General features: G+C 34.0%; 3 protein-coding genes and 1 pseudogene across 4 annotated transcripts in view; 2 read left to right on the top strand and 2 right to left on the bottom strand.

The window, feature by feature from the left end:
- Nucleotides 1–551: 551 nt before the first annotated feature.
- LOC108686077 lies at nucleotides 552–1,968 on the bottom strand (annotated as a pseudogene).
- A 4,727-nt stretch (nucleotides 1,969–6,695) lies between these two features.
- On the top strand, nucleotides 6,696–10,568 carry LOC108686098 (zinc finger protein 665-like). Of its 2 annotated transcripts, none has more exons than XM_018191187.1 (4): nucleotides 6,696–6,917; nucleotides 7,501–7,817; nucleotides 8,054–8,719; nucleotides 8,808–10,568. In XM_018191187.1, the coding sequence occupies exons 2-4, from the start codon at nucleotides 7,575–7,577 to the stop codon at nucleotides 10,503–10,505; spliced, it is 2,607 nt and encodes an 868-aa protein (XP_018046676.1). In that variant the 5' UTR covers nucleotides 6,696–6,917; nucleotides 7,501–7,574; the 3' UTR covers nucleotides 10,506–10,568. The 2 variants fall into 2 exon arrangements, with proteins under 2 accessions (XP_018046676.1, XP_018046675.1); XM_018191186.1 differs by having other exon boundaries at nucleotides 6,696–6,939.
- Nucleotides 10,569–13,177: 2,609 nt separating this feature from the next.
- Nucleotides 13,178–16,221, top strand: LOC108686145 (ADP-dependent glucokinase). The gene is made up of 5 exons (XM_018191275.1): nucleotides 13,178–13,509; nucleotides 14,297–14,584; nucleotides 14,672–14,808; nucleotides 14,881–15,329; nucleotides 15,535–16,221. Exons 1-5 carry the CDS (start codon nucleotides 13,178–13,180, stop codon nucleotides 15,775–15,777), a joined length of 1,449 nt encoding a protein of 482 aa, XP_018046764.1. The 3' UTR covers nucleotides 15,778–16,221.
- Nucleotides 16,222–16,692: 471 nt separating this feature from the next.
- LOC108686146 (zinc finger matrin-type protein CG9776-like) overlaps nucleotides 16,693–22,787 on the bottom strand; it is a 9,452-nt gene continuing 3,357 nt past the window's right edge. Inside the window, exons 7-9 of the mRNA XM_018191276.1 lie at nucleotides 22,469–22,574; nucleotides 20,207–20,325; nucleotides 16,693–19,962 (exon numbers count right to left, since the gene is read on the bottom strand). Coding sequence (XP_018046765.1) covers nucleotides 17,764–19,962; nucleotides 20,207–20,325; nucleotides 22,469–22,574 — 2,424 coding nt within the window. The 3' untranslated portion in view covers nucleotides 16,693–17,763. The remainder of the gene's footprint in view (nucleotides 19,963–20,206; nucleotides 20,326–22,468; nucleotides 22,575–22,787) is intronic.

The raw sequence follows: 22,787 nt of genomic DNA, 5'->3' as shown, positions 1-22,787 counted from the left end.
TCATTCCTTGTAGAACCAAAATCCATTACAATGAAATTCAGAAGAGTTGGCTGCACTGACGATTCTTCAGTTCAGGATAACTGAAGAGGCAGAAATCGGTGTCTTAAGTTGCTTCTTTCTCTTTAACCAGTAACAATCCGTTTGAAGATGTCTTTTTGTTCGGCAATAGAATCTGCAGGCTTTGATTTTTTTTATCAAAAATGGACTGCTTTTGATTTATCTTTGAATTTCTTCGAAGAGAACGGAGACTTTCTGTCAGTCTCCATAAATCAAAATAAAGTTGTGTATTCCTTCCAAAAATAATTTTATTGATTGTTGGAATCATAAAAGCCATTCCCTTAAGAGAAGTATTTCCAATGTCACTAATGAAGAAATTTGTTCTTTCTTTAGCAAATACAGATTCTGCAAGAACTTTAGTTTGTGCATGATACAACTGCCTGAAAAGTTTCACAAATAAAATTCCATTTTCAATTTTCGATCTTTTGAATAATGCGAGGGCAAGTCAATAAGTTTTTAGAAAAACATAGTAAAATACATTTTTTTTGATCGATTCATTTTTCAACATAGTCTCCTTTCAGCTCGATACACTTGATCCAACCATTCTCCAACTTTTTCAAACTGTCCGAATAATGATTTGTTCAACTCTTCAAAATAAGTCTCTGTTTCGGCACTGAGCTGCTCTCTGGTGATGAATCTCTTTCCTCCGAATCATTTCTTCAGATGTGGAAACAGGAAATAGTCGCAGGGAGCTAAATCTGGCGAATATGCTGAATAGGGAAGCAATTCGTAGCGAAATTTATTGAATTTGGCCATCAGTGCCGGGTACGTGTGAACCCGTGCATTGTTTTGATGAAAAAGTATTTTCTTTTTGGCTAAATGGGGATGTTTTTTCTTCAAAATGTTGAAACGGTCCAATAAAGCTGCGTAATAATCACTATTGATTGTCTGCTTCGACGGAAAGTAATCGATATGAATTATACTGCGTGCATCTCAAAAATTTGTGGCCATCACCTTTCCAGCCGACTTTACGGTTTTCGGAGCTGGTTCATCCAGTGAAGTCCATTGTTTTGAACTCTGTTCCTTCATCTCGGGTGTGAAGTAATGGATCCTTGTTTCGTCCACAGTAATGAATCGATGCAGAAATTCATCTGGATTACGTTGAAACATCTCCAAACATTGTTTTGAAATTGTCACACAATCGCGCTTATGATCCACAGTGAGCAAACGCGGCACCCATCTTGTCGATAATTTTTTCATACCCAATTGTTCGTGCAAAATTGAAATCACTATGCTACGTGATATGCCTGTGGCCTCAACAAGCTCGCGCACTTTCTCTCGTCGATCAGTCAAAATAACAATACGTGAACTTTACCGATGATTTCTGGCGTAGCAGTCTCAATTGGACGTCCCGAACGAGGTGTATCACGTGTGAATGTACGACCACGTTTAAATTCATTCATCCAATTGTATACAGTCGCAAATGCTGGTGCAGATGTGCTGTGAACATTATCCAACTCGGTTTTGATTTCTTTCGGCGTTAAACCTTTCATATGTAAAGGGTCTTTCAATAAGGATGCTCGATTTTTAAATGTAAATAAAACAAGTTATGTGTGAGATATCCACTCAATTTTTTTTTATTTGAAAGAATATTTTATGGCATTAAGTATGGAATATAACATCGCTCAAATGTCCGCCGTGGTTTCGCTTGGTAACACGTATTCGGACGGTCCAATTTTCGATGAGTTTCTCGCATAAATCTGGCTGAACTTGCTGGATGGCGTTTGTTATGTTAACTTTGAAAGCTTTGAAAAAATCAATTATTTGCGGTTTATTCGTATAGACCTGCGATTTAAGATAGCCCCAAAGGAAGAAGTCTAAAGGTGTTAAATCGCACGATCTCGGTGGCCAGTTCACGTCGCCGCCGCGCGAGATAACCATGCCCTCAAATCGTTCGTGCAGAATGTCCATCGTGGCATGTGGCACGTAGCGTCCTGTTGGAACCACATGTTATCGGTATCCATATCATCCATTTTAGGTCACAAGAAGTTGCGTATCATCGATCTAGCGCTCGCCGTTGACAGTTATGGCAACGCCCGCTTCGTTTTGGAAAAAGTACGGACCGATGATTCCGCCAGACCAAAATTCGCACCAAACAGTGACTTTCTCGGGATGCATTTGGAGCTGATGTATCTCGCGTGGATTGGTATCGTCCCAAATTCGACAATTTTGCTTGTTCACATAACCATTTATCCAAAAATGGGCCTCATCGCTAAAGATGATTTGTTTGGCGAAATTTGGGTTAACTTCCAACTGCTCCAGAACCCAATCAGCGAACACACGGCGTTGTCTATGGTTGTTTATCTCAAGTTCCTGGGTCAGTTGAATTTTAAGGGTGCAGACCCAAGTCCCGACGCAAAATTCGCCAAGTTCTTGTGAACGATAAGAAATTGACCGCCTTTTCCCGTACACTCTCACGCACAGCAACGATGTTTTCAGCAGACCTTGCGTTTCAACAACGTATTGGTGTTGGCTGATTATTTATCGAACCGGTTGACTCGAATTTGGCCACCAAACATCGAATAGTTGACTCGGCAGGACGCTTGTGGCGAGGATAAAAATCACGTAACGTTTCTCGAACGGAGCACTGATAATAAAATTTTACAATTTGCATACGTTGCTCAACACTATGATCTTCCATGGTGATTTGCCATACACTACTAAACAATTCACAACAAATTTGACAGATGTCACTTTAACAACATGGCTACTATAGTCTAACAAATTTCGAGCGTCCCTATTGAAAGATCCTATAGATCACTGCACTCGTTTTTTTCCATTTTGTAAAAAATACGAAGATTGTTCGCTTTAATCTACAGAAATGAAATCACGCGATGAATTCCACTCAAAATTTTCTACTTTGCGCTATAAATGTTTCAAAGCTTTTTTGACTAATCGAAAGAATTTTATTAATTGTTCATCAAATACTATAAAGATCGATATTCTCGTCTTCAGCTCTATACAATTGTGGAAGTTGCAAGATCAACAAATTAATTGCCTGTCATGGACTGTAAAAAACATTATCAATCAATAGAAGGTGACTTCCATTATTATATCCTTAATTGAGATTTTCAAGATAGCTTCGATTTATGTTTAATAAAAAGACGTGTTTAACAAGTCTGAGTCACAGACATTCTAGAACTAAGGCTGATCAAGTCGAACATAAGTCGGAAAGTACAAATCACGACGCTAAAAACACGAACACTTTAAGCCGAAGAAAGCTACACTGAATCTTATGTAGAAAAATGTTATTGTACTTCGATTTTGAATTCTGTTTCAAAGCGTGCATTCACTTATCGCGAAGCGAGAATCGCACTGTTCAATTTGAAAAAATGATCACATTATGTGGCGTTAATTGGATTACTAGAGTGAGTATAGAGTGATGCCAATTAACCGGAAGTACATATCAGCAGTACATATTTATGACGCAATTTCTCGTCCTAACCTCTTTTTTATTAATCTTCTAACTGTTAATCTATAAATGGCGGAGCCAATCAACACATGTGTTGGCACTACTCTTTTTACACTCACTGTATAGATTGCCAATCAGAACATTTCCCGCGTGAATCCAATGGCGGGCTCGAGCCGTTATGACGCGGAAAAAACGAAACTCGAGTAAACAATATGTCTCTCGTTTATTACACAGAAGCAATAAAGCTCTCAGACTCCATTATTAATAAGGTGAAAAAGATCGTTCTTTTGTTCACTAATCACTATCTCACTCCTGAAGCTGTAGGCGATGATGATTTAATGAAATGAGTATCTGCAAAATCATGATATCCAAGATCGAATTAGAATACGTCACATCATAAAGAAATAGGAAATAAAAACAAAAATGGAAAAGATTCTGGACCCTATTCCTGAAAAGTATACAAAAAACTAGGGCCTGTATTCAGAACGCATTTTTATCTAAAATTCTATTATATAGTATGCATGTAAATTGAGTGCTTTTCATTTGATGACACAAGTCGACACAAGTGTTCTATCTTTGTCACTCTCTGAATGTCAAATGGAAAATATCCATTACAGTACGTTAGCACGCTACATCGTAAACGTGTTCTGAATATAGACTTAGAGATATACTATGATACGTAACGTATACTAAACCAGAAACCTGAGAAAGAGAGAGAGAGAGAGAGAGAGAGAGAGAAAGAGAGAGAGGACATGACAGTCCTGTAAGAATCTCCGCACAATAAAAGGAACAAAGAACAGAGAATAAGAATTTCAATCTATTAGAAATCATGTATTGTAAAATATACTCTCTTGAAATTATTCTCTGTTCTCTGTTCCTTTTATTGTGCAGAACCCCTAATCGCAAAATGCTGCTGCGCACTATCGCCCTCTGAAGAAGTGGATGTTAACTATACAACAGGTTGCATCGCATGCTTCAACATGCTCCTATCATAGCTCCTACTCACTCCAATGCACTCATTAGAGTGAGTAGGAACTATGGCAGGGCATATTGTAACACAAATAAACCTAACAATATCCATCTTTTTACAGTGCTCCTAATGGAAATAAATCGCTGAAATCATTGAAATCTTTATTAATTTAATAGATTTTAGTTATTTTAGTGATTTCAACTATCTATAGGTTTGAGCCTCTCTCATGTCCTCTCAGATTTCTCTCAGATTATAGTATGTATAGTTTTTCAAGTAATTATTCAGTTTATCCTCCGTACTTCAAAATCAACAAAATTATGTTTCTTTTCAAGAATAGGAGTCCTAATTGATTAAAAATAAGTTCTTATTAGTTAATCCATACCAATTGCCTCTTCCATTTTCATTTTATTGAATGCTATTTCTAACACTACGTAATCGCACCTCTATGTGATTAGCAAAGTTTGTATGTAGATGATGAACAAATCATAATTTCGAGATCAAGTTGATAATAATAAAACTAGCGTGTACGTGATACAAATTAAAGGAATGTTTCAAGACACTTGTAGGCAAATTCAATTGCAAATACTACTAATTGATACTATTAGACACAACGCGTTTGTACAATACAGCGATCATCACAAGTTTGAAGAAATGTTGGAGGTGTTTTCTCCCTCTTCTGCTTCTGACCCTCTTCTTTTTTGTGAGAATGGCTCCGACTCTAACACAGAATATCGATACGGCCAGAATCGAAAATGCCGCTTATACGATGAGTAACAAAAAATAATATGCAGAACACGAAAGTCTAAAAGAGTAGGGTAAACTCAGTTGCGCGTTTGAAGCCGGTTACACTTTTCAAAAATAATGACACAATAACACGTCCGATCAAGTCGATATAGATAGGTTACTTCTGACTTTCTTTGATCTTTGATTCCAGAACATTCTCGAACTTTTTCGGTAGTATTTCTTATTTCTCGCGTCATCAGTGCTAAGCAATACTACATCCTTCGCCAGGAAAGCACGCACATTCCAGTCAAAAATGATGGAAGCGACATCGATTCGATGTCGATTTCATTATCAGTTCTGACTGAGATTCTTCTGCATATTTTTCGATTCTTTCGATCATCGATATATCTAAGGATGAAATCACGGTATGGGAATCAGCATGCGGGACAGAGGATGCGATTCGAGCAATCAATCAGCGCTCTCCGCATTTTTTCTATCCTATATCTTTCTCACGATTGGTTCGAATCACGCATCCTTTATCCCGCATGTTGATTCCCGTGTGATTTCACCCTAAGACCGGAATTAGACTATGCATTGAAGAATGAGATTGAAGATTGAAAGATTGAAATTTGATCAATCAGAACAAAAAGAGCCAAAACTTCTTTATCCTGGTAAAATTTCAATCTTTAATATTTATTCTCATTCTTCAATGCGTAGTCTGATTCCGGCCTAAGAGGCTTTGCACAATAAAAGAAAGAATAGAGAACAGAGATTAGAGAATTTCAATCTATCAGAAATCATGTATTGTGAAATACATAGTTTCTGATAGGTTGAAATTCTTATTCTCTATTCTCTGTTCCTTTTATTGTGCGGAGACCCTTAAGCTGGAAATAATCAGAAATCATGAATAATAGAATGGACGCTTTCTGATAGATTGAAATTTTTTATTCTCTGTTCCTATTGCCTGTACTTTTCATTGTGTTTCCAGCTTTATTCTGTGTTCTCTGTTCCCTATTCCTTTTATTATGCGGAGTCCCTAAAAGCGAAGGGTATTCGTTTATGCAGCGATTAGCGCAGAGAGTATCATTTAATCTTTGTTTAATACTCGGTGAACAACAAGGATAAAGTAATATTTATGCGCTGCTATACTAACCGCTGCGTAAACAAATGCAAGGGAAAGGTTATGTCAAAGAATTGGTTTGTTCGACTTGTTTACACTTTTTTACACTTTTTACACTTAAAATGAGATAGATATATATTAGCGCTAAAAAGAGAGAAAGCGAAGATGCTGAGTGTAAAAAGTGTAAGCAAGTCGAATAGATCTAATTATAATCTTCATCGATTCGTTTGCTACACATGTATGTATATTATATGTATATATATATATATATATATATATATACGTATGCTACAGTTTTTCATACATTTCGTATGCATTATGTGATCTTTATCGAGAATCCAGACTCAGGTTAGGAAATCTGTCACAGCCACTGTGTGATTCTGAATTAGTTCTAATCCTAGTTCTACAATGAGTCGGTATCAGTAGTCTGTAATCAGTGAAGAAGCAAGTTTAAAGGATAGTCATCGATCGGTTGACTAACCGACTTCTAAGCACTTCTAAAGGCAAAAATGGACGTTGGAATTGGTGCACTGATATAAGCGTTACGAAAAAAACCGGGGAGATCAGAGACCGCTCTTAGGTTTCTCTCCGATTAAAGCAAAACAAGATACACGAGAGGATGCGGATAATTTAATGTGATATATAAATCTCAATTAAGTAATTTTTTCAAATAAACAGTAACTGAGAATCGATACAAGTCAAATTTATGTGACGTTATAGGTTAATTTTTCGATTGAGAATGATTGTATGTCCCATTATACCGGCTTGATTTTTGACATGTAAGACTATATAATACGTAAAGGAGTAACAGTTTTGAATTAATCTTTATAAGGCCCAATTTTTCATTTGGTTAACTTGTGGATATGTTAGTCTGATGTTTCACCCAATAGGCTTTACTCATAGGTTGCTTTCCATTTAGACAAAATTTGACACAAACATCTTTCTTGACATTCAGAGAGTAATAAAGACAGAATGACACTTGTTGATTTGTGTCAATTTGCATCATCAAATGGAAAGCCTTAGATAAAATATCAGATTAACCACAAATTAATCAGAAAATGAAAAACTGGACCTAAGCCATAATAAAAATAACCATTATGAAGTAAATTAATATTGATTTTATCAGTTTCTATTTATTTTTCATAATGAAAAAATGTTCATAAAGACCTTTTCCTTTTCATGTAATAGTTATATAATAAAACTGTTGATTAATTACAGGAAATGGTACAGAAAGCAGAGGAACATTTCTTTCATTTCTACACAATATTAAGTACAACATATGATAAATAATAATGAACAAAGAAATGCCGTTAAGTGTGGAATGGATATCACAAAATACATATATGCACAATTCTTTCGACCACTTGCTACCGGAAGATAAAAATCAAGATTTCTTAATCATAAAGCAAGAAGCAGAATTCTTTCAAAGTACTCTGAATTCACAGCAATCTGCACAAAACAAAATCATGCATCTGCAAGTTTTGTCTAAAGAGAATAAGGAAATCAAACAACAGAACAGTTATTTAGATCCAACAGTAAGTTTTAATTTTACTCTATCTAGTAAATGAATTATAACATTTAAATCTTTCTATATTACTTATCTAATTTATAAGTACATGCAATAAAATTATTATTATTATTATTAAATACTACAATAGTATTGAGATTAGACATTTAATTTAAGAATAGATATTGTTATCTTATATGATATATAATTTAAAATATTTTATGTACTAAAAATCTAATTAAAACTATTCTACGTATTTTGTAGTGTTTTCAGCCCTGTCAAATAGATTCTTTAAATCAACTATCCAAAAGATTGACTGATGATTCAGAGAAATTGTATAATAAAGGTCGCATCGACGTAATAGAGATGACAATTGATTCAACATTGAATTATAAATATTTTTTTGTTTATGAAGATCAATTTTCCAAATTTGTTGTACTAAAGGCTCTCCGTAGCAATACAGCTAAAGAGGTTGCGGCGAATCTATTAGATGTATTGGGGATCATAGGAGCACCACAAGTATTACAGAGCGGCAATGGACGTATGTTTGCTGAACAAATTGTATGTGAACTACGTTCGATGTGGCATGATTTATTCATACTGCATGGAGACACGTCTAAGTGCGAAGTTAGCTACAGGGATTTTAAGAGCTCACTTGAATCTTGGATGAAAAAAAATCCAACTAGAACCTGGTGCGAGGGACTGAACTTCATACAGATTGTTCATAACACTACGTATCGCTATCAGAATGGCAGAGTTCCATATGACGTATTGTTCAGACAAAATGCACGCAAGAATTTTCAAGGTATAGGAAAAGATACAGAAAATTTGACAACAGAAGAAGAATGGATTAAACATTTGTCGGATAAGATGGATGGAGGTGAGGCTGCAATGATGGAAGACACACAGAGTACATCAAATAATATCAATGTAATAATGCAATATAATGTATAATGTTGTATCTCAATATTATAAACATAATATAATGATTGAAATTGTTCTATTTTGAATGTTTCAGCAGTGCGAAGAAAACGAAAATATACGAGATACACAGAATCAAAATACAAAAACCAACAATGCAAATATTCTTAGTTGTATCGTGAAGAATGATGATCTGAATAATGTACATATGATGGATTCAACATCTACCGATAAAATAGTCATAAAGAATGAATCAAAAGAAGATACTCAATCCCTCAAATGCGAGTACTGTCAAAAGCAATATATGAAAATAGGGCATTTGAAAAACCACATAAGAATTCACAAAGCGAAACAGATTCTCCATTGTAAGCTGTGCAATAAAACGTTTAGCGTTCTGAGATTGTTTGAGAAACATATGAAGCAATCACATGGAAAAGATAAAGCTGAAGAAAGAGAGATACCAATCAGAAAAACAAGAAACATTGCTAATACAAGATCTATGATTCAACTAACACAAGAAACGTCCGATCTCAAAATGAATGAAAATTGTGATTTGTCGCTTGATACGAGAGAATCCTTTGGCAAAGACAATAAGAGCTCCAACCAAACCGGGAGACGGAAACTGCCCGCGGAGAATCGTGTATCAAAGACACAACCTCTAAAGTGTACGTTTTGTAAGCAGAAATTCAGTTTTCCGAGCGTGCTAGAAAGACATATGCGATCGCACACAAATGAACGACCGTACGAATGCGAAGTATGTAAAAAGAGTTTTAAACAACTGGGTCATCTCAGTCAACACTCACTGACCCATCATGACTATCGTTCATTCCAGTGCACAGTATGCAGCATAAAGTTCGACTCGCTAGATTTGCTGAAGCAACATACACCCTCGCATAAAAGCGACGCCACGACAACGACATCAAAGGTACGCGATGTTTATCGTCTGTTTGAATGTGATATCTGCAAAAAGGTATTCACAATGAAGAGTGTGCTAGAGCGACATATATTCACGCACACGCAGGAACGTCATTATGACTGTAAGGTGTGCGGCAAGCGATTCAAGCAAGCTGGTCATGTCAAGTCACACATGTTGGTACATACTGGCGAGCGTCGTTTTCAGTGCACCATATGTTCAAAACGTTTCAGTCTGTCAAACTCGTTGAAGAAGCACATGTACGTGCACAATGGTGAAAAGCCATATCAGTGCGATGTTTGCGGTGCACGTTTCCTTGAGAAGCGCAACCTTAACGGCCACTTGCTGACGCATACCAACGAACGTCCGTACTGCTGCAAGATCTGCGGTAAACGGTATACTCTGGCGGACACTTTGCGCCGTCATGTCAGTGCCGCGCATGAAGATGGTCGTACATATCAGTGTGAGATTTGTGCCAAGATGTTCAAGCAATTGGCACATCTGTCGGTGCACAAAAAGGTACATAACGACGAACGACCGTTTCAGTGTCATTTATGCGAAAAGAACTTCAAGCATAAGAATGTACTCAAGTCACACCTGGCAATCCACGCGAATGTACGGCCATTCGAGTGTGATGTATGCAAGGCGACATTTGTCAGGAAGACGAATCTGCAGACGCACATCTCGTCAGCGCACATGAACGAGCGTCCGTATACCTGCACCATCTGCGGCAAGCGCTTTAAGCAGATTAGTCATCTAAATGGCCACGTGGTAGTGCATAGCAATTTGATGCCTTACAAGTGTGATTACTGCGATCGCCGATGCAATCGACTAGATAATTTAAAAAAGCATATGCGCCTCCATACGAAAAATAAGGAATAAAAGAAATATGACTCTTGGCGAATTAATATCTTGTTTTTTTGAGACAAGATATTAATACATCTGAATGGAATATTAGAGCTAATCAAAAAATTACTAACTACAGCAATCGGCATGGATGAATATTATTAGATTCTTTTAATGTATAACTCAATCTGTCTTTCTTTTGAATGAATGCTATATATAGATACTAATATTAAATACGAAATAATACAAGTATAATTATTTTTGTTTTGCCAAATTACTAATTCTATATAAATTCCTGATAAAGCGAAACAGATTCTCCATTGCAAGCTGTGCAATAAAACGTTTAGCTTTCTAAGAAGCATATGAAGCAATCACATGGAAAAAATAAAGCTGATGAAGAAAGAGAGATATCAGAAAAACAAGAAATATTGCCAACACAAGATAAAGTTATATACAGGGTATATTAGATCACCGTACGACCCTTTTTTCTTAAAAACGGATAGTGATCGGAAATATGGAAAAAGGAGGTTGTTAAAAAGAGGCCGATTTTTTTTTCATAAAGGTGTAAGTGAAAGGAATAGTGTTTTTTATAAATTTTGACTTCCTGAATATGATAATATTAATAAAAAGTTCGGAATCGATAAGGAACACCTTGAAAATTGAGCATAAATATGATATATTTCAATATTCTTATTTACTTTTCAAGATGTTCCTCAAGTGCCACGAACTTTTAATAATTTTATCATATTCAGGAAATCAAAAAAATCTACGAAAAATATTATTTCTTTTACTTATATCTTTTTAGGCAAAAATCTATCTTTTTTTGGAGAATATAAAAAAGATACGATTTTTGTCTAAAAGAATGTAAGTAAAAGAAATAGTGTTTTTTGTTTATGTTTATGCTCAATTTTCAAGATGTTCCCTATTGCGAACTTTTTATTACCATTATCGTATTCAGGAAGTCAAAATCTATAGAAAACTATTCCTTTTACTTACGTCTTTATGGATAAAAATCAACCTCTTTTTAATATCCTCCTTTTTTCCACAATTTCTGATCATTATTTTTTTATTAACGTTATCGTATTCAAGAAGTCAAAATCACTATTTCTTATACCTTTATGGGCAAAAATCGGCCTCTTTCAACATCCTCCTTTTTATTATCAATCTATCTAAATGGCGGCATTTTGGTTTTTTTGGAAATTATCGAAAGTAAACCTGAGTCAAATATGAAATTTTTAATAGAGACATAGATTGAGTAGACATTGTATTCCCAAAAACAAATAATTTGTGTTTAACTTTTTTTTTATCACTTATATAATTTACGAGAAAAAAAAGGAAATGTCATAGATTTCGAGTCACTCATTTATTCACCAGACATCAAAAGTTTTATCATTTAAATTAAAATTTTTAAGCTCAAATCCTACACTATGAACTAGATAGTTTAAGTTTTTAGAAATGAAGTTAGAAAATTATACATTTAATTTAATTTACTTTAAATTTTTTATTTAAACCCAGATGAATAAGATATTAAATATGTCTGTTGAAATGAAACATCTTTAAATAAAAAAGTTTTTAAAATCTTTTATTGTTAACATAAAAAATACATCATTTCTTATAAATTCTTGTCTAAAAGAGAGGCTTAATTTGGTAATGAAAAATTTTTTCATTAACTTCTGATTACTATCTATTTCTGAAAAAAAAACATAGTACGAATGACCTAATATACCTTTTGTAAGATTTCAGAGATAATTGAACAATTGCATTAATTATACGGATACAAATCATAGAATATTGTACATAATATTTTTTTCTTTTACATATTTGTTGCTCTTCCAATTTAATCCAAATATCACAAGAAATATTTATATCATAATTTATATTTGAATATCGTTTTATTTTAATTATATTTATATGTAATTATTGCAATTTTCTATGTGTAGTATAAGTATTTCTGTATAGTATAAGTATTTTAATATTTAAAAAATTTTTTTATGTGTAATATATCGCGCAATATATAAATATAAATTTTTTTCTGTGCAGATTATAGAATGCTGACTGTTTGATTCCTAACAATAAGTTTTTAAATTTTATACTTATTGTAAATAAATTTTTATGACGTAAACTATTTTTTACATATTGCATGTACTTATATAGATAATAAAAATATTTATAAATCATCTTTTTCTAAATAAATCATAAAACTTTTGTATTATCATTATAATAAAGACATTTCTCATTATATTAAAGATTTTTTATTATAATAAAGACATTTTTATGTAAAGAAAATATTTTTATTTTATATTTTAAATTGATATATTATATTATCACATAAGATTTATATCAATGCTATTGCTCAATAAATGACTTAAAAATGTCAAAATTTTAAAAAATTTTGTCTTAACTTTCCTTTAATTAAAAAAATATATGTAACTTTGAAAGCAATGATTTGGTGAATCTTATTGATAATAATCATGGTATACAAATATTTAATTTAGATGCGATATGTCTTATCGGAAGAAAAACATCGCGCACAAATGGCGAGACAATCAATAATGCTTTTTGTACACGTATGCATATTTCGCGGTCAATTGTGTGGCATTTGCGCGTTTAACGTTTTATCTGGGAGGGAGGAAGCTAGGACAGGTTGGGGAACGAAAGTACGACAAAAGGTTAGGATTCAGAAACATTTCTTCGCGTTGATTATAGCAATGGGGTATAAGAGAAGGTTAGGATTTGGGACGTTCCTCACCGTGCTAATCGTGCTGGCGGCGATCTATTATCGCAATACCGACGACATCCTGCAAAAACGATTGTTGACCTTGTTACATGGCCTCGAGACACTTGAAAACAAGTATATCATTACCAGAAAACCAAAAGTCGCTATAGGTTATGGCGTGTGCACCGATGTCTTCATTGACGCGAAACATCTGCTAGGATATTCGGATGAGATCGGCCGACCTGAACACTTTGACGAGATCAACACTGAGCTTGAACTACTCAAGAGCTTCGCTTATTATTTTCGTCATGGAGCTGCAGCCGAGTAAGATTTATCTGAGTTTTATCATTGTTTTGACATATGATAGCCCAGAAGTATACATAGCAGAAAATACGTTGCTTAATGATAATTATTAAAATATATTATTTTAAGTATTAATTATATCTATTTAAATCAATTATATTTAATGAAATCATGGAACAAATTTTTCTTAATGTTCTTTCTATAATCTTTCAGAATTTTTGTGTAAGTTTTAAAATTTTTCAAAATTTTTGTATAATTTTATAAATTTTTTAGAAAATTTCTTAGATTTTTTTATACGAATTGCAATACTTTAAAAATGCTGAGGAAATCTATATCTTTTGAATTCTTCGTATTTATGAATTCTAACACTTAAAATTTTTCTTTAATTTCTGGAGAAAACTTATAAAATTTGAAAAAAAATTATTTTTCAGAAATTTTTATAAATTTTAAATATGACAAATTCTTAAAAATATGATTTTTTGATGATATGAATTTTTTCACCAGAAATTTTAACAATTACATTTAATATGAATTATGTTATAAAAAAATATTTAATAATATTAGAAATCCATTTGATTCACAAAATTATTCTGCTAAGATTTGAACATCTCATAGAATATAGAATAAATATGCATATTAAAATCGCAATTACTTTTTAAGCAATTATGAATTTTTCATTTAGTTATAAATGTTCTCAAATGATTGTCAAGATTTATTACATTATTTTTAAATCATTCTGTATCATACATTATAATCATGTAATCATTACAGCTATCTTGTATAGAATGACATAAATTTTTCTCCATAGACGCTATATGGCAAACAGAACTTTATTCGATGAATTGGTATCGAAAGCACGTTCCTTTCCGTCGTCTTACTCAACAATTGGAGGAAATGCAGCAGTTATGGCGATGCGATTCGCGCGAGAGGGATGTGATGTAACTCTTGCAGCTAAAATGACCAGATCCTTACATCAGATGATTCCACAGGTGATAAATATAGTAGGTGGGGAAGTGAAACGTGACGATATTCATCTTATCATGGAATATAAGCATGGTGAAGTGTGGGGTCCTTATTCCAGCGCAAGAGCAAACAGGTGCTGATAAATTGATAATGAAATGACAGTAATAAGATAAATACGTAATCAACTGATGGAGAATTGAGTTCTTTTGTCTTTTTCTAGATACATTGTTCATAACGACGTGAATAATCCAATGATTAGTTCATTTAATGCCTTCGACAAAGTTCTGGGAACATATGATCCCGATTTGTTGGTAGTCAGCGGTCTCCAAATGATGGATAATTATCCATTTCGAGAAGGTAATTTTTCTTCGAGCATATTCATGATTATACAAAATAAAATAATTTCTTTACATTTACGCAATTTTACAGACAAACGCAAGAATCTGTTAATGAACGTAAAGCGACAGATGTTAGATCGTCCGAGCTCTACTAGAATTCACTTCGAGATGGCCTCATTTGCCGAGGATAAATTGCTCTTTGAACTATGTGACCTGGTAGTTCCTTTCGCTGATAGTTTGGGAATGAATGAACAAGAAATAGCGAATTTGTACAATACTATGTATTACGGTAATATCTCGTTGGTGGCCAATTCGACTCCGCGTGTCGCAACAGTGTTAGATCAAATGAGAACACTGTTCAAACTCATACGTCTGAGAGGCAAGTCTATCACAAATTCTAGAGAGCTTACGAGAATTCACGTTCACACGCTAGCGTATCAAGCTATATTTACCGTCAAGGATTCCATTTGGAAGAATACCATGGCTGCTGCAGCCAAAGCATCACTTACTGCACATAGACACGTATGTGCATCGAGTAATGTAAGTATTATTTACATATAAATAACTTTTACAATAACAATATGTATAAAGAACAATTCATAAATGTATCATTACTAATATTGATAGGTTCAAATAGTTATAAAATTTACAATTTTCTTTCGAATGAAATGTTAGAAACTGTCAGACACATAATGTGCTGTCCTACGCGCGTTCAATGATTTTAAAATTATTTCTTCTAATGTAGGTTGATGTGAACAAAGCGACACTGATCATGGATGATAGTTTCTCGACATCTATCGTTGACGGTACTCGAATAGCATTGAACATCGATAAACCAGTATCTTGTTGGGATGAGATATTAAAGGTAGAGCAAGAGGCTATCTCTATTCAGGTGTGCATCGCTCCTGTATTGGTTTGCACACAAGCTAGTCAGACGGCAGGTGGCGGAGATAACATTTCCAGCGCAGGCCTAGTACTTCAGATCTAAAGTACGGACTCATCGAAATGACGGGATCGTTATACTACACCGCCGTGTTCGCATTACGAATTATATTTCCCATCCATTGTCTACGTAGATAACGAACAAAAATCCTAAAGTAGATCTTTAATAATGTTCGTAGCACGTAAGATTCTATACATTGGTTTTTACATTCCATTTGACTGCGAAAAAGATAGATTGGACACGTAGGATTAATTACACATCGCTGAACTATATAAAGCACGATTTAATTTTTTTATGCACTCGAGTGCGTTTTATCGAATTGTGACGCTCTGCCTAATACAATTATCGATAGCAATTTGGTACTAATCAATGTTTATGAACATTGCATTGTTATGCATTTCTCGCATTTATAAACTAATTTTAATCGAAAAAAGTTCATTCTGATGTTATATTAAGCTAATCAATGCTGTGGTAGATTAAGCGTTTTTACAAAAAAAAAAAAAAAAAAAATCTAAAATCGAGATTTCTTGAGTACTGAAAACTTGAGTAAAATTGGATATTTAAGAATTTTAAGAAATAGTGCCATGTGACCTATATTTGACGATAGTTTCAACTTTCAACGATTTCGCAATATATTGTATTTCATAGATATGATGTGTTAACTTTGCAAAGTAGAAGCAATGTGATATTACCTTTAGGAATCGATCGTAAGATTGAATTTAAAACAGAAAGATTAAAAAGAATTGTTTTTAACATATGATAAAAAAAAAGATTTAAAAATGTCTCGAAAAATGTCGCAGTGTAAATGTTTCGTAATGTTACGATTTTACATTCCAAATCTATTATCTTTATATTATAAATACTCAATTTAAATATTTCTTCTACATTTGAAAGTGTATTGTACATATATAGCTGAAGTTCCGGATTTTATCAAAGATATACAATATCAATGTTAATACATGATGTGGAATTGCGTTTTTTATTGATATTACACACATATCTGGTCTTATTTTTTGACTTATTCATTGGTAACATTCCATAACGTTATTCAGATTTATCAGTTTTCAACAAATGCTTATAACTTTTGTTAAGATTCCTGATTAATTGCTGCAGTCATATTGGATCGTAATGTCATGAGCGAAAAATGACACGTTGAAATTTTTTGCATGCCATTTGTAAATAAAGAGGATAAAACAAAATGAAACATAATGAAATCACGTTAAAACTTTTGCAAAAATGGGCCGAAGCTATCTTTATCCCTTCTGACAGTTAATAGTCATAAAAAAAATAGGCGCCTATTTTCACTTAATATGCTTATTACGACTATTTATTGATGTAAATTGTCAGAAAGGATAAGAATAGCTTTGGCCCATTTGTATATAAGTGTTTCAAAGTGATCTCTCATTATTTTGTTTTATTCAATTCTCTTAATTTGCAAATGGCATGCAAGAAACTTCTTGTCATTTCTAGATTATAATATCGATAATGACCCAATGTGATCACAATAATTAGTTAGGAACCTTAAGATAGACAAAGTTTAAAACTATTATATATCAATCGTTGCTGTCGCTGATGTTAAATGATATCGATTGTGCAATACTTTATCATAAATTCCAAAACAAAACTGATGAAAATATATTATAAAACGAAGACAGTTACGATGTTAACAAATATAATATAGCGGATAATTTGTAAATTCTACTGTATATCGTTAAGTAATCTTTACAGACCGCTTAAGCTAGTACCAGACTTAGTCATAATTCATGGCGCTAGCTTTATATTCACAATATTTCAAGATTATCTATCATAATTACTTCTTTTTTCTTTTCTTTTTTGTCACTTTTCTTTTTTTCTCATTCGATTTCAAAACATGAGAGATAGTCAATGATAAAATACCTATCAGACATTGAAATGAATGATAAGTGGATCAACAATAGATCAACCTTTTCTATTGCAGAACAAAACTTTTCCTGTATGTGAATCAGGAGCGCCATAATACATCGATATAAACTCATAGATCGCGAGTGTGATTTACAAAATTGTATCTCCCTCATCAATGCCCAGCATGCGAAGATCATCGGGTCCGGGTTGTGTATCCACTTCTGCCTCTTGCATGATCTCAGGTGGTGGTTGATCCATATATTCAGGGCCGTATCCTACGCAGCCCAACATACTGTACATTGAAGAGTACATGATGTTAGATTCTTGTTGGCTCTGTTGTTGCTGTTTAGTTTCCGCTGTCTCCTCCTTAGGAAAGATTATATTAAGAGCTTCTTGTAGATCATCCGGCAATGGAATGCTCGGGTCTGTCGAACGTTTCTCCGACGGTTCTGGTATCTCAGTCACGTCGGAATGTGGTGGCACTACAGCGCCCGAGTCTACTACTGTTGGCATCGGCGGCGGCGGTGGATTTTGATGATTCTGTACGAAGTTTGCATTTGGTATCGGTGGCGGCTGCGTTATGAAAGTAGCAGGTGGAACAGCTTGACGAGGTGGAAATCTTGGTGGTGCCTGAACAAAAGGCGGTGGATTTGACATGAATGGTGGAGGCGGTCGATTTGGCGTAAAATGCGGCGTCGGTAGTGTATTTTGCGCTGGTGGCGGTCTATTCTGCACTGCTGGTTGTTGTTGGCTCGGAGTAAAACTGGGTGGTGGTCTATTCAGTGGTGGCGGTGGATGCGAAGGTAACGGCAATTTCGACACGGTCGAAGTTTGCTGCTGCTGTTTTTGTGGCTCTACTATCGGCTGCTCCTCTATAACTGTTTCCTCAGACTGATCATCTAATTCCATATCAACTACTTGTTGGGTCGGCTTGGTCTCGTTCAGCACAGGAGGCGGAGGTGCCACCAAAATCTTCATAGGCTGATTGTTAGTTTTGCTTACCAGTGAAGTTGTAACGCTGCTGTTATTCAAATTTACTGGGGTAGCTAATTTAGTGATGTGTACAACACCAGGTGGATTGATAATTTCATTAGGTACCTTCGGCGTGTCCTCAAATTTGCTTTGTTGATAGGGCAGCGGAGTAATATCTTTCTCTGGTAACTTTGGTTCTTCGGCTTTTTTCTTAAATAGAGGTAATCTTCCGATGAACGGTAACTTGCCCTTAGTTGCTACTTGTGGCGCAGATTTCTTGCTCGAGATGACACCTTTCTTTAACTTTGACTCGCTTGATTTCTTGTCAAATTTGGATTCATCATTCGATGAATTGTCATTATCTCCCCGTCTATCTTTACTGTACTTGTCGTAGCTTCTTTTGGGACTGTTGTCACGCCAATTTCTATCACGTCTTGGAGAATCGTTGCTGTCTCTGTCCCTATCCCTTTTTCGACGATCGTCATAGTAATCACGGTCCCTATCCCTATCTCTGTCCCTATCCCGATCTCTGTCGCGCCGGCTTCTCCTCTCGTATCTACTGTATTTGCGATCACGATCATCTTTATAACGATCCCTATCGCGGTCTCTTTCGTCTTCTTTCTCCATTGATTTATTTTCGGGCGGCTTTACTGTCATATTCACTTGTTGCTTAGTCCAGAATCCCATGTGTGGTTTCGGCATCTCTTCTGGTTTCGGTAATTCGATTGGTTTATTTGTCACAATTGGCTGTGACTGCTTTTCTTCTTCTTTCTTTATCCAGAAAGGTTTGGGTGGTTCCTTTGGACCCCAAGCCTCCAAATCTTCCGATTTCTTTGAATAAGTGTCTTGCTGTAAATCCTCTTCTTCTATCTTATCGTGATGCTTGCGACTTTTCATCTCCTCCTCTTGTTTGGCTTTCAATTTGTCTCTGATTGAATTCAAGAGTTGTCTGTCATCCGCCTCTGACGGATGTTGCTCAGGTAGTGGTGATTGATTCATTTGTGGTGCTTTCGACCAGTTATGTCCTTTCAATTTTATACGTTGATAATCTATCTCCTCATTCAGAATCGCTTGCGTAGATGCTTTAATCTTGTTTCGCATGGCTACACGTATACTTTTGGTAGTATCTTGATCAGATTCTGTATCAGAATTCTCTGACTCACTTGATGTATCACTAGCGCTGCTTCTATTTCTGCGTTTCTTGGCTTTCTTTGATTTTTTTTTATTCTTCTTCGATTTTTTCGATTTTGTCGGAGGATCGTCATCCTTCTGTTTCTGCAATTCCAACTGTATTTGTTTGTGTTTATCTTCAGAGAACGCCTTTTCTCTATCGGCCATCCAGTCGGTTTCCCAATGTGGATTTTGCTCTACAAAGCGCTAAACAATATATTATTCAATTAAATTATTTGTATCTGACATATAGAATTGGTGCAAAAAAAAAAAGATTACGCAAATGATCTTTTTACTAAATTTCATTAAAAAATTTTGTTTAATAACTATTTTGATTAATAACAATTATTTAAAATAATTTATAAGTATAATTACGTTTTCAATCTTATAAGATAAATCTTTTGCTCTAATCCAATTATTATTAAAGCAGTCTATGAAAAAAATCACTTACAGAGAAATTCTCAGAATGACGTTTAGACTTCAAATGTAGACTAGCACAATGAAGATCGCCTATCCAGGAATCACAAAGTTTACAGTACCAGGCTGTTGCCGCACTGAAGAACTGTAGCCCTATAATCAAACAAGTCTGCAGTTAGCACTATTTAAGCTTCGAAGCGGATAAACATTATAAGTTCATAAAGAATGACCTTATATTCTGCCATGACACATTCATGTTACTGAAAACAAAAATAATATATTAAAAGATATTCGATATAAATAGCCAATTACATTAAATTTCCTTGTATATTCCCACGATGATCTGTACAAAAACAAAAAGGGAGGAAAGGAAAGAAAGAATCAATTTTATTTCTCAGAAACATCTATACATGATACAAATAATAATGCATATAAATATATATATGTATATATATATATACACACACACGGATAAATAAAAATACATTATATTTTTATACTAATATATTGCAATTGCTTATTTTCTGTTATGTCCCAGATTTAAAGTTTTCCTAGCGAATATGACTTGTAACATAATTATATATTCAAGTTTATATAAAATAGGCATTTGCAGTATATTTTACAAACATTAATACAATGTTTTTTTAAATAAATAATATTGAAAAGATAACACATTTTCAATATATAAATTATAGCAATAACTTTCTTCGCATAACTTCACCAAACTTACACATAAATATGTATAGTGCAAGGTGTAACAAAGCAATCATATCATCTGGTTTTTTGAAAAATAAAATATGCATTTCATTGAAAAATGTTTCAAACAAAATTTATAAGATTAAGTGGCAGGTTACATAGCAATATTAGTGTGATTTGGATAGCGCTATTAAGATAATATAAAAGTCACTTTGAAATTTTAAATAAAACCCTTATTTTTTGCATTTTAAGACTTCGAGAGCTTTTTGAAACACTATGAGAAAGATATTTTTCATTAAGTACTTTCCAAGTTATGATACTTGAAAATACACAATATCGCCGACATTGTTCAAGATATCCGACTGATAAAATCTAATCGACGCTAAAATCTTATGACTATTGTTCAAGGTCATGACTAAAGCATAAATTCGGAGCGATGCACGCTATGCGCTTTGTTTATATTGAATAGGTCGTTTGCCAGCCAAAATATTATTTCACTTCAGCACCCAATTCATTTATGTGCGCAGCGGTTCTCCGCACGCATTCCATAATCGTGCCCGAATTTCCGCCTTAAGTCATGATCTTAACACGTACATCGAGGTTACATTTTCTTATGTTCAATTTTGCAATAAAAAATGAAAATAAAAATAAACATAAGAGAAATAACCTTTAATAATCATTGATATGTCAGTAAAGTCATTACCTCGAACAACATTCAAAAGGTTTTAGCTGTTGGACATCTCTAGACAATGCTCTATTGTCGATTGTACTGTAACTTTCAAACTTTATAACTAGGAAAATACCTAATAAAATATATTTTTACTATAGAGCTTTAAAAAGTTCTTGAAGTTAAAATAATATGCAATAAAAAAAACGAAGGTTCTCATTAAAAAATTTCTAAGTTATTTTTGTGTTATCTTAACACTATCCAAGACCATACTAATTCTATGCTATGTAATGCGCTACTTAAAACTCTACAACTTTTATCTAAAACATTTTTCAATAAAATACACATTTTTTTGAAAAACCAGTCTGATACGATTACTCTATTACATTCTGTATATACCTCAGTTGTAAGTAATAGCACAAAATGCTTTATATACATTATCTTATATGTCATTACTTTTTGTCAAGTAATGCACTCCACGATGATAAGATTTAGTCCAGAAGTTAGCTGATCACCCTAAATTGTGTAAAACGTAGTGTTGTGGAAAATAAAATTAGACACGTGATCACGATAAAGTGATTGCCAGAAAGTCGGCTCGGAAAGTGCGCTTCTTGAATCCAGATAAAATCCAATGCATCGCTGTGGTGTTTGCAATATTGCAAGAAAATTTGTAACTATCAAGATTAGATCTTGACTTACGATATTAATCACATATATATTTCTCAATTCCAATGTATTATATAAATTATTAGCTTTAATGTTTTGATCAACGTCGCGTTTGACGGTATCATGAACATTCCGACTTATTTAGGACAAATTTTCAAGCAACTTGTGATTGTAGATCTCTTCAATACATACCGAACACCACAGTTATCTGTGCACAAGCTACGGAATTATATTCTATTAGTAATTGCCCACTGTAATTGATCTTACCTTTAATAGGCGTTCTTTTCGTCGGTAGTCCATGATAATAGGGTACTTCTTTTTCTGTCCCTTCGCCATTTCGCTCATGCCATGGCATATCAACAATCTTGCGTTCCTATCACATAAAATAGAATATTAGTAAAAGCGGATTTTATATTAGGCGAAAGAAACTCTCTTTAGAGGCGCGGTATTCTTTTTTTTTTTAATAAGTATTGACATATGGTACATCAAAAATTACATTATGTACCAAGTACCTGCTTGTTGTGATCATTACTGTGCAATATATAATCCAGTTATAAATATAGTTTGAACTACACACACACACACA

Source organism: Atta colombica, unplaced genomic scaffold (genome assembly GCF_001594045.1).
Source record: "Atta colombica isolate Treedump-2 unplaced genomic scaffold, Acol1.0 scaffold164, whole genome shotgun sequence".
NCBI lineage: Eukaryota > Metazoa > Arthropoda > Insecta > Hymenoptera > Formicidae > Atta > Atta colombica.
This window is presented reverse-complemented; position numbering and strand designations above follow the sequence as displayed.